The sequence below is a fragment of the Pezoporus occidentalis genome, unplaced genomic scaffold, assembly GCF_034315485.1.
Source record: "Pezoporus occidentalis ecotype Australia unplaced genomic scaffold, CSIRO_AGI_Poc_V1 ctg58, whole genome shotgun sequence".
Lineage (NCBI taxonomy): Eukaryota > Metazoa > Chordata > Aves > Psittaciformes > Psittacidae > Pezoporus > Pezoporus occidentalis.
In genome coordinates, this window is record NW_026915921.1 from 2,007,163 (window position 1) to 2,019,427 (window position 12,265).

Genomic DNA, 12,265 nt, shown 5'->3' on the forward strand with positions numbered 1-12,265 from the left:
GTGCTGTAAGTTGTTTAAGTCCTAGTTGGGTGTGTTTCTGTAGTTTACTTGACTGTTAGTTTTCATAAGACATTAAACTTGCCAAATTGGGGAGAAAAAGGTCATGACATTCCAATATTAAACTTCCAGAGATTCCCAGCCAAGTCCTTCAGATGAAACTCAAAAGGGCTGCACCATTGGAATGGCTGGCATGGTCCTGTCTCTCCTTTCATCAGCATGGTTCCCACTGGACCTCTCTGCACATCAGGATGCTTTGATTTTGACTGGAAACTTGCTTGCAGGTAAGGCAGAACTAGGAAAGTAGGATTGTCCTGATATTTTTACCATTAGCATTAGAAGGCCTGTATCTTACCCTGTTTTAATCTTGCACAACAAAATACTTGCAAGATAGAGCAGAAGAAATAAAGAAGAAACTTCTTGCACCCAGGATGTTTGAAAATATACTGCCTCTAAGTTGCAAATTTCTTCTTAGTTGCCAAAGGGGACATGCAGGATGCTTAGTGTACAGGCTGGGTATGAAAGGTTAACTTTCTTTGCTGTTTAGAACTATGCTCCTACTGCTGGTTTTGAAAATGAAGGCTCTCTTTATTTGAGTTTTTGTTCATATAGAGAGGATAACCATACATGTCTCTGAAATTTTCTGATACTTAATTCTGAGGTTTTTAAATATTTTTTTTTTCTGTGAATCAATTTCTATTGCAGCAAGTGCTCCCAAGTGCTTAAAGAATCCCTGGAGTGCTGAAGATGATTCAAACCAAGGTGCTGCAAAGCAGGAGGAACCCTGGCCAGCTCTAGCAGATCGAACTCTTGTTACTTTAGTAGAACAGCTTTTTTCTCACCTGCTGAAAGTCATTAATATCTGTGCACATGTAATGGATGATGTTGCTCCTGGCCCAGCAGTAAAGGTATGTATTAAAAATAGATTGTGTGATGTAAATACTGCTGTGATAAAGACCTCTTAATTTTAGAGTTAATATGGGTAACTATCTCATCTCATACCGTGATAATATGACTCCATTATGGGTAGGAAAGCAAATAACACGAAAAGAGCATGCATATCATTCTTCCACATAACATGTTTTTCCTTAGTTCTGCAGTGTTTGTAATATGACCTTAATTTTTGAACCTTTTATTCCAGCTGAATTCATCTGAAATATTAATTTGGTGAGGAGTGTATATAGCAGATGGAGTCAGCATCTGTTGACTTTTGGCTTTCCTGGCTGGCTGTAATGCATTGAGCTCCTTTGGGGCTAAAAATGACTCTTCTATCTTTTCAATATCCTGCAAAGTGTCTTGACTTCTAAAACAGCTCCTGTGAGGCACTTCTGGCTTTGGGTTTTCATTTTGGCTTGGGTTCTTTTGAGGCATCTACATTTTGAGACTCACCTGATGCCTATAAAGCAGTGTTGCTAGGATTAGTAATTTCTTCATATTTTGAAAATGTGAGAATATTTTTTGATGCTTCTTGTGGTTTAAAACCCAGGCAGTAAGAAGAACTGTTACAGCTAAAACCAGGACAGTGCTTTTTGTCTGGAATCAAAAGAAACTTTAGTCATTGAGTTTTGATTCCATCTCATTGACCTACACTGAAGTTCAGAGGTAAAGTAGAGAATACAGTAAACTTCTTCCTTTTCACCCAGGAAATCCATGTCCTGAACCTGAGAGTTGAGACAATTTAACTGTCAGTCAAATAATGGGAAGTTTAAACAGAAGATGAATACACTTATATTTGTGTAGAAAAAGAAAAGCTACTTGTGCATGCGAAATTAATCAAGCTTCTTTTAATCATAGGCAGCATTACCTTCTCTCACAAACCCACCTTCTCTTAGTCCAATTCGGAGGAAGGGGAAAGAGAGAGAGGCTGTTGAACAGGCCTCAGTGCCAATGAGCCCTAAAAAGGGTGGTGAAGCAAGTCCAGGTAAGCACACTTACTCCTGTTAACCCTCCCAACTATCATTCTCACCTGAGTAAGGTTACAGCATAGAGAGAAGAAATAAAACTGAGTAACTGGTTTTCTGAAGTTTTGGTTCAAAAGGCTGGCAGACCCACTGTCAGAAGTTCTTTTTCAGTATTGCTTTGCAGGAAAGGCAGCTGTAGGTGGGGGCTTCCTTACTGGTTTGGTTTTCAATAAAATTAACTGTGCTTTTCCAAAGCAAGGTACTGCTAAATCCTTTTATTTACTGCTTTTCTCAATCTACTCATCTATTGACTTAAAATTAAGAAGTAGTTTTTGCAAGTATTTTACTGAGGAATATGAAATTTGCTCTGCACCTTTTGGCAGGAGTAGCTTCTGTTGCTCCTGGAAACAAGATTCCGAATCCTGAAAACTTTGTTTTTCCTTAATAATGAATGAAAGGAATGGGTGTTAATTCTGTTTAATAAATTGTACTTGTACTCAATAGTAAGCCCCCTGGGTTAATTTGTGTTGTCTCAGAGGGCTAGTTTCTTGGAATGCTAGTTCATATTGCAGTTGTACAACATGCGTGTTTGCAGTTTAAAACCTGCATGCAGATTGAAAAATTTATGGTGTCTAGTAATGTTTGAGGGTCCTAGAGAAAGTATGTTGTGCTAATCTATGATACACTTTTAAGCTCCTAGGCAAACTGATGCTGCTGGGCCTGTTCCAACAAGTAAATCATCTTCAGTAGGAAGCTTTTATCATCTTCCATCATATCTGAAGTTATATGATGTCTTGAAAGCAACCCATGCTAATTATAAGGTACTACATGATCTCAGATGATTGAATTAAAGTGTGGTTGGGCAATCACTTTGTTTCTTTTAAATATGGCTCTGCTTGTATTGAGACTCATTTGTTTGCCTGTGTAAACAGTTTATATACACACACACATGCAGACAAAATCGCAGCCACCAGGAATAAAAACAAACAGAAAACCCAAACAAATCTCTCTGATAGGCATTGTCACCCTGTTCTTGTTTCTCTGCTGGCTAATGCTGGTACCAAATGACCTTTTGCTGGCTTGGCAATGCCAGATAGATCCCAGTGTCTGTTTCTCTCTGCAGTTTATTCCAGGATTGGTAAACTTTTTCCTTATTAGTTCAGGTGACAGAAGATGCATTCCCTGGGGGCTTGGTGATCTGATTTGCATGCTTCAGGGAGTGTATTCTTATTACACCTACTGTGTTTGAGAAATGCATTATCCCTTCTCTGCTGCTTATCAACATCCTAGGCCTTTCCAGGTGCTGTCACTTCCTCAAGCTAGAAGGTCCTTTTTTCTTAGTCAAAATGAAGTCTTATTTTCTAGCCATTCATAAGGGAGCCTAAGCTGTCAGTGGCATTTATCAAACCATGCTGAATTTTTAGGCAAAAGATCTTTTTGTGTCAATGCCCACTTTTGTAATTTTTATCTCCTGAAGTAATGGTTAATAGAAAGTGTGATTTTACTTTTTGGGACCAGGTTACTTTGGATCTCCAAAACAGTAATGAAAAGTTTGGATGTTTCTTACGGTCTGCCTTGGATGTTCTGTCTCAAATCTTGGAACTTGCTACTCTTCAAGACATTGGGAAGGTATGAGATCTGTGTGTTCTTTCTTTTGTAGTTAAATTTTCCAGTATCTCTGTGCTTGTTGGCGAAAACCCACATACTGATTTTAAAATTGGTGCTATTGTGAGAGACAGCAGTCCTAGAAGTGCTGTGCTACCACAGTGTTGGGGAGAGTGCTAAAGCAGATTTTCCAGGTTAAATTGCTATAGTTGAGAAGTGGCATAATCTTTTACTGTTTAAATTTCATGTGAAGGTTTTTCTTACCAGGAAAATGGCTTGCCTTCAGTCATCCTTACTCTATTAATATGTTTAAATATACTCTTGTTAAATATACAAAATGTCAGAAAGCATACTGCTCCCGTTCCTCTCCTGTGTCTTGATATGTTTTTGTTCCTTAACTGTGGTGCTGTGAATTGTGGTGCTTTAAGATTAGGAGGCAGATCTTGCATTCTTTTATTTCTTTACACACCCCCATGATTTCCCTTAAATTATTGTAGTTTTAATTAGTAAAACAACCTGTGCTGTTGTCCAGTTTTCATAGTAATGCTGCATGTGATAAAGTAAAAAAGGCAACTAGGTTCACTTATCTTCTGCTTTTCTAGTGTGTCGAAGAAATTTTGGGATACCTAAAATCGTGTTTCAACAGAGAGCCGACAATGGCAACAGTTTGTGTGCAGCAGGTAAGGAGGTAACTATTTTGTGTGTTACTGGGAGGTTAATCCTGATGTCCTGAGGTTATCAGTTGGACACTAAGACTTTGCACATTCTTTTAAGGGAAGTAATGTGAGGAAACTGTAGCCCAGGTGGAGCAAACAGAACGTGTTTTCTTTAATTTTTCATTGCTTGTTCTGAAACTTGATATTGTCTGAATAATGTAATTTCTTGAGCTGCTTCCAATTCAGAGAACTGTTTTAGCTAATGCTCAGAAAACCACGTTGTTTCCTACCTTGCCAAATGTGTTCTGTAGGCAGTTAACTACATTAAAACCAAGGCAAATAAGTCAAAAGAACTGCCTTACTGATGGCTTCCAGTTAAATGTTTGAGTTCAAGTCATCAAAGCTTAATTTTGGTGGGAGGTGAGCATTAGTAGACTATTGAGATGTCACATGGAAATAGCTTAAGTCATGAAAACAGTCATATCTTTTTGGGTGAGGTGTGGATTGTTTTTTTTCCATCTTTTTTCTCTTTTATCCACCGTTTGCAACTTTAACCTTTCCTCTTAAGTCCTTTGGGAAGATGAGGAGTCAACTTGGTTTGTTTGTCCCTCCTTTTCCTGAAATGTTAACTTTCTTTTTTTTCCCTTCCAATTTTCTTCTCTAGTTATTGAAAACATTGTTTGGGACAAATCTGGCTTCTCAGTATGATGGCTTGTCTTCAAACCCCAACAAAGCTCAAGGCAAAGCTCAACGCTTAGGTTCTTCGAATTTGAGACCTGGTCTCTATCATTATTGCTTCATGGCACCATACACACATTTTACACAGGCCCTTGCTGATGCTAGTCTGAGGAACATGGTTCAGGCTGAGCAAGAACACGATGCTTCGGGGTAACTTTTTTCCCTTATGATATAATGTTAGCTTGAACTAGAATCTCTTTTTATTGTTTTTCATAAATGCAAGTATCATAGGGGAGCTGAGTAACTTGAAATTGCAGTATTGTGTGTTATTTCTCCTGTAGACTTAAGAAAAGTAATTTGTCGTGGCAGTGGCATCCTGAATGGAACACTGTATTGATGATCTCTAATGAGTTTTACAAATCAAAGCTAAATTGTTAAAATGGGTATTACGCAAGCTTTTTAAAAAGCATAATAGTTTTAAATGCTTGTATTCAAAACTATTTAGTTTGGTCATTAGAGCAAATGGCCTTAAAAGAAAGGCAAAGGATAGCTAACCAAAGACCAGAAACTTTCTCTGCTACATGTTTGTCCACAAATCTCTGTGATCTGATAAAAGTGTACTGTAAGTTGTCTGTGTTCTTTCATTTTTACTAAGAATCTTGAAACAGTCAAGTAGACAAAAGTTGGCATTGGTAAAACAATATGCATCTAAGGAGAGTGTGTTTGTACCCCCATTTTTCTTAACGCTAATGGGTTTTTGTTTGTTTTTTATGACAGATGGTTTGATGTGCTGCAAAAAGTTTCTACACAACTGAAAACTAGCATTACCAGTGCAGCAAAACATCGTGCTGATAAGGTACTTGTATCTGTGTACTCCTGAAAGTGCTGTACCTTAGATTTAAAACATTTTGCCTCCTTTAAAACATAATTTGGTTTTGAACCAGAGACGTGTTCAGATGTTAGATTACTTTAAAATCTCTCTATTACAGAATGCTATTCACAATCACATTCGTTTATTTGAACCCCTTGTCATAAAAGCATTGAAACAATATACCACAACAACATCGGTCCAGCTGCAGAGACAAGTTCTAGACTTGCTTGCTCAACTGGTTCAGCTACGAGTTAACTACTGTCTTCTGGATTCAGATCAGGTTGGTACCTCACCACTTGGGGAAACTTGTGGTACTGGTATCTCACCCATAGGCTTCATATTTACAGCAAAGATACTTGCAGCAGTCCAATCATTGTACTATAGGTGAAAGCAAAGACTTACAGGGAGAGATTCAAATTCTGCCCTCTTCCCACCGCCAGCCACAGAGAGCTTCACATTTCTGATTTCTCTATTGCATGGAAATTACTTTCTAAGCTTTCCAACAACTATTTAAGAGCTGTTCATCAGATTGAATTATTAAGAATAAGATGATGTGGACAATACAATGTGGTGTTAAAACTTAATTTACAAATAGAAGTACCATCTTTCTGTATTGAGAATATGCGTGTTACCTGACTGAGAAGGTTATACTTAATAATATACAGACTATAGGTAAAATGTGGTGTATGTTCATGCAAATTATACTAAGCTCTAACATCAAGAAGATTCTCAGTATCTTCTGTAACTGTAGGGGGAACACTTCATAAGTGTTAGAATTAACTATATGTGATGATTGATGCCTGTCTTTTGCTCCTTCCAAAATATACACTTTTGTAATTGTCAGAATTATTTCAATGAAAATTAATGTCTCTCTATTTTTTGTATACTTTATTCTCTTTTTAGGTGTTTATTGGATTTGTCCTAAAGCAGTTTGAATACATTGAAGTAGGACAGTTCAGGTATGAAATTAGCAAAGATCCTTTGAACACTATGTGTTTAAACTGTCTGGAGCATGTAGTGATTTGTTTTGCTGGTTTTGCCTGAGGAAGGCAGAGTTACCATCTGGGCAATGCCCTTGTTGATTCCCTGGTTCCAGTGGCAGCCCTTTCAGGTGATACGGGGCTGAAGAAGTCAGGAAGTGTGTGTGTGGTGGGGGGTAGAAATCTTAAGCTATGTTGTTCTGTTTCTCCATTTAGCATTGTAAAACCATTCTTTTGGGACCCTCAACAAGCTATGCTTTCTGGAATCAGCACATCATCGCTAGGTTTCAGTTACTGTAGGGAGAGCTACTTCTTCCTATTGTGGAGTCAGTGTGAATCACTATGCATTCTGATCCCCTCATACATTTTGTATAGTACCTAATCGATCATGAGCAATGCAATAGAGTTTTTACTGTCAGCTGTTCAGTTTTCTTTCTCACACTTGAGCTTTTATGAACAGATGAGGGTTTTTTTTGGTCTGTGAATCTCCTACAGTAATAATCCAATGTGTGTTATGTGCATTAGGTAGTGTGTTACGAAACTAGTAACTGTGTGCCAGCACACTGTAATGGTCACAGCTTGAAAGAAATACCTTGGGGGATAAAAAACCCCAACATAATAAAGAGCAAGGCACAAAACTTACAGAAATACTGTATGAAAATAGAACAACGCATTCTTAAAAACAGTGGAAAAAGATTAGTTTTTACTGAATGGAGTTGTGCAATTCAGACTTAACACTTTTCATTTTTTGTTTTCAGGGAGTCTGAGGCAATTATTCCTAATATCTTTTTTTTCCTGGTGTTGCTGTCTTATGAGCGGTATCATTCCAAACAGATAATCGGAATTCCTAAGATCATTCAGCTGTGTGATGGTATTATGGCCAGTGGGAGGAAAGCTGTTACACATGGTAATGAAAAGAAGAAAGCACCAACCCTTGTTAGTAATAGTTCAGGAGTAAAACCAGTATTGAATAATAAGCTATAGAAAATTGTAATCACATTGATTATTCCAGAATACACTGGAATTTGAATTCTTTAATACATAAGTCTCCTTCAGGAAGCTTATTGTACCCTACTAATGCTGCTACCCTATATTTTGCATAGCACATAATAGCGACAAAGCTTTTATTTGAAACTTTATTAGGTAGTAAGTTTATAACACAGCACCATGCTAAAAGCTTTGATTTTAATTTTTAGTCCCTTTCACTTTCCTTCCACTGTTGGTCTTTAACTAGAAGCATCTTTCTCATAATTACAGTGATTCTGCTAAGAAATACTTTATAAAAATATCTGTAGTTTAGCTCTATGAGAATGGGCAAATATGTCCATAATATAAATTTTCTACTAGAAATAATAAGATAGACATCATTATGCATGATAATTTTGGTGGGGTTTTATTGCTTTGGGTTTTGTTTCTGGTTTTTTTGGGGGGTTGTGGGCAAAACCTTTAATGAACAAAAGCACAGTTTAGTAGCTGAACTGTACAACAAAACACTGCTCAAGAGTGACTTGTCTCATGTTGGAAAACCAAATCTCATTTCAGCAATACCAGCTCTGCAACCCATTGTTCATGATCTCTTTGTGTTAAGAGGAACAAATAAAGCTGATGCTGGAAAAGAGTTGGAAACACAAAAAGAAGTGGTCGTGTCAATGCTGCTGAGACTTATACAGTACCATCAGGTAAGAGAGGAAAATGCCCTTGTTTATGGCCTATAAAAGGGTAACCTTGCTGTGCTAAAAATGCTTCAGGCAATTTTAATGACTTCATATACAAAACTTGAATAGCTGGATTCTGTGTGTGATCTTTCCTTATAGAGAGTATGCAAAGATTTTTTTGGCGTAGGGAAGGGTTCTGCACTGCAAATCAGTATTTCAAGTTAAATAACATGTCTGTGGGATTTCATAATCAGGTCATGGTAATAAAGCACTGAAAAGCTCCAGTTAGGATTGTGGTCCTAGTTGTGTCGCAGATTGAATAAACAGAAGATCAGTAGGAAAGTTGAAATAAATTAGGATTCAATGAACTTGAAAGAATGGGGGTAAAATTAGAAGAGAGGACAGAATTAAAAGTATGAAACATGCTGCCCAGAGATGATTTAGGTATTGCTGTACAATACCAGTATTTTCAATAACACTGTAAAATATGAATTATTTCAGTAAGGTAATGAAACTGGTAGCTAGACAATTACTGACATTTACTACTTTGCCCCAGACCTTGTGGGTCTGGAAAACATGTTTCTGCCTTGTAGGAGTATAGGAATTACTTTCTCAATACACTTTGTTTAGAAGAAAAACATAAAGGTAATTTTAAGAGAAGTGACATGATGAACATGGCATCTTATTGCTTATTCGTGTGCTTAACAGTTTTCCTTCCATCATGTGAAAAAGCATATGCTAATGTAAGCAGTGTATTTTCTGAGAACACTTGGAAAAAAGTACATCTTGTCAAAATAATTTGTTAGGAACTGCATGTTCAGATTGGGGTAATTTTGTGTATCCACATTTTCTTTTGAATGTGTAGTTTTATAATCATAAAATGACTAATATAACTATATGATGACACCCTGTAGACACATGATATGAAATAGTGATTAACTTTGTGTTACATAAGGTACTGCATTGCAAGCAGATTCTCTTCTGACACACTTAACCTATTAAAGACCACCCATGCACTGCTCTTCCCACACCATCCCATTTGTAGTTCTTGTTCTGTCCCATTCCACTGGTGCAGTATGTATAAACCAACCCCTGGGCAGTTCTGTTCTTCCCTAGCTGTGACTGGGGTGTTCTGCAGTCATGTCTCTGTAACTTCTGAGGCTCCAAGAGCTGCAACCTTTAACTTGTTTCTGTTATGACTGTAGCTACCATCCATGGAGCTCCAAAGTCAAGTTATTCAGCCCAGAATCACTTTTATCTCCTCTCTTCTGAGAAAGCTTTCAGGGAAGCAAATCATCTGGTGATCTCTTTTTAATTGTCTGTGTTTTTGAATCTGAACTACTTGAATTCTTTTACAAGTGCTCCATCTAACTGGTTTTCTGAACCAGTTTCCTTTGGCCTGTCTGTCCTTGGAAGTGTGGTCTCTCTAACTCTCAAACTAGTAATACATTCAATTACTAGAAGTGGTCTTTGCTGTTGGTGTCCTCCATTATATCCTCTCCTATAAACTTTTATATGAAAGTGACATATCCCAGGTGAATGAGCTCCATAAAAATGTCTGTTTTGTTTCCTTGACCAAATTTAAACTTTTTTGAGCTAGAATGAAGAAAAACGTATACATCTAGGAAATGTTCTTTCTCCCATCTTTGTTGAGTATGCAATATGGCGCTTAGATATAGTATCCTATTTGCAGTTGTTTGAGCAGTCTTTTGACAAATCCTTTTTAAAAGGATCAATAAAGCTTTTTTATTTTTATTTTTTAATTTATAAAAGTAATTAGAAAATTCTTAAACAAAAAGGCATAATTAAGAAGAAGCTTTTGACCTGAAAATGGGATTTTAAGAGTGTTGTGTGATTTCTCATGTGGGTTTTCTTTTCTTTTTGGCAAATGGATGAAACAGTAAATATTTTTCCCATGACAGTATTACTCAAATGTTTCCTGTTAGTCTGTGGGTGTTTACTTGCATTCTTTTGGACTTTTCCTCAGGTGCTAGAAATGTTCATCTTGGTATTGCAACAGTGTCATAAAGAAAATGAAGACAAATGGAAAAGACTGTCCCGGCAAATAGCTGACATTATTCTCCCAATGCTTGCAAAACAACAGGTTATCTTATGCATTTTTTAAATCTATAAACATATAAACCAGTTGTTGTAATCTGTGTATGCATCAGTAATGGCTTTTATATATGAAAAAACAATTACTGCAAGGTAAACTAAGTCTTTGAAGTGATGGTCATATTTAAATCATAGAATCATAGAATAGTTAGGGTTGTAAAGGACCTTAAGATCATCTAGTTCCAACCCCACTTCCATGGGCAGAGACACACTAAACCATGTCACCCAAAGCTCTGTCTAACCCGGCCTTGAACATTGCCAGGGACGAAGCATTCACAACTTCCTTAGGCAGCACGTTCCAGTGCCTCACCACCCTTACAATAAACAACTTCCTCTTTAATCTAAACTTCCCCTGTTTAAGTTTGAACCCATTTACCCCTTGTTCTACCACTACAATCCCTAATGAAGAGTCCCTCCCCAGCATCCTTATAGGCCTCCTTCAGATACTGGGAGGCTGCTATGAGCATGAAGTATGTGCAGTATCTTCAAGGCTGTTTCCATAGGAAGGTCATTCTACTTCTCTTACATATATGATGATATCAGAGCACTTTTTACATGGTGTGAAGATTCAAAATTATTTTTTGTAATTGCAGTTGGATCTAATTACATTTTTTTTTTTCTTGATGAAGAGGGTGGGAAGATGTAGTCTGAAACTGCTTTAATAAACCGTAGAATCATAGAATAGTTAAGATTGAAAGAGACCTCTAGATATTGTCTTCTCCTCAAACCAGGATCTACTGGAGCAGGTTGCTAAGGACCATGTGTAGTCAAGTTGTGACAGGCTCTAAGGATGGAGCCTCTGTAACCTCTCTGTGCATCCCCTTCCAGTGTCTGAGCATCCTTACAGGCAGAAAACAAACTCCCTGTATTTAAATGACGTTTCCAGTGTTTTACCTAGTATCTATTGCTTTTCATCCTGATACTGGATACCACTGATAAGATTCTGGTTCGCTCTTCTGTGCTTTAGTTGTCTCCTCCTTCCACTTCACCTGGTCAGATACTTTTACATGTTGATAAAGATCACCCTGAGCCTTCTCCAGGTTGAACAATGGCAGGTGCGCCTTATATGACAGATGCTCCAAGCAAATGTAACCATCCATGTGGCTTCCTGCTGGACTCCCTCCAGCATGTGCCTGTGTCTCTTGCTGTCATTGATACATCTTTCCTGGAGTTAAAAACCACTTACTTCAAGGATAAAAAGTAAAATTGGTGAAATTGTGCCCTTAGTGCTCTTTACCCTATGATGGCAGATGCCCACTCCCATAAGGACATCTCATGGTTGGGGAGAGTAGGCTTTCATAGCTTTACCTTTCATAGCTTTTGGTTGCTCTGAATTTTGTACTTTAAAGGACAGCTCCCTTACGCACAGGATGTCATAGAAATGTTGTGTTGCACTTACCTTAAGTGGATAGTTACAAATTAGTTTTGTGTTTTTCTTTAACAGATGCATATAGACTCTCATGATGCTCTGGGAGTATTGAACACTTTGTTTGAAATTTTGGCTCCTTCGTCGCTTCGCCCTGTGGACATGCTTTTAAGGAGTATGTTCATTACTCCTAAAACAATGGTAAGCAGTTCCTTCCAGAAGAGTGAATCTGGTGTCTTCCATACAAAACCATAAAGTATGTGTTTCTTAATTTGCAACATGGTGTTAAAGTGCCAGCCCCAGATTTTAGGAAATAATTGGTTAGAACTAATATGATTTACCAACTGGGAATACTTCATACAGGAATGTTCTGCTTATGCATTATTTGGCTTCATTTTCTATTTTGTTGATCAGGAATGTAGAGAAACATACTGTTGTCGC

General features: G+C 37.5%; 1 protein-coding gene across 2 annotated transcripts in view; it reads left to right on the forward strand.

Moving 5' to 3' along the window:
• Positions 1-12,265, forward strand: part of HTT (huntingtin) — an 83,904-nt gene that overhangs the window by 38,160 nt on the left and 33,479 nt on the right. For both annotated transcript variants that reach the window (XM_062638724.1, XM_062638725.1), the window contains 14 exons: positions 130-281; positions 703-905; positions 1,792-1,918; positions 2,592-2,719; positions 3,417-3,527; positions 4,106-4,183; positions 4,824-5,047; positions 5,615-5,693; positions 5,827-5,988; positions 6,612-6,667; positions 7,447-7,595; positions 8,231-8,367; positions 10,331-10,447; positions 11,903-12,025. In XM_062638724.1, the coding sequence (XP_062494708.1) occupies positions 130-281; positions 703-905; positions 1,792-1,918; positions 2,592-2,719; positions 3,417-3,527; positions 4,106-4,183; positions 4,824-5,047; positions 5,615-5,693; positions 5,827-5,988; positions 6,612-6,667; positions 7,447-7,595; positions 8,231-8,367; positions 10,331-10,447; positions 11,903-12,025 (1,846 nt within the window). The remainder of the gene's footprint in view (positions 1-129; positions 282-702; positions 906-1,791; positions 1,919-2,591; positions 2,720-3,416; positions 3,528-4,105; positions 4,184-4,823; positions 5,048-5,614; positions 5,694-5,826; positions 5,989-6,611; positions 6,668-7,446; positions 7,596-8,230; positions 8,368-10,330; positions 10,448-11,902; positions 12,026-12,265) is intronic.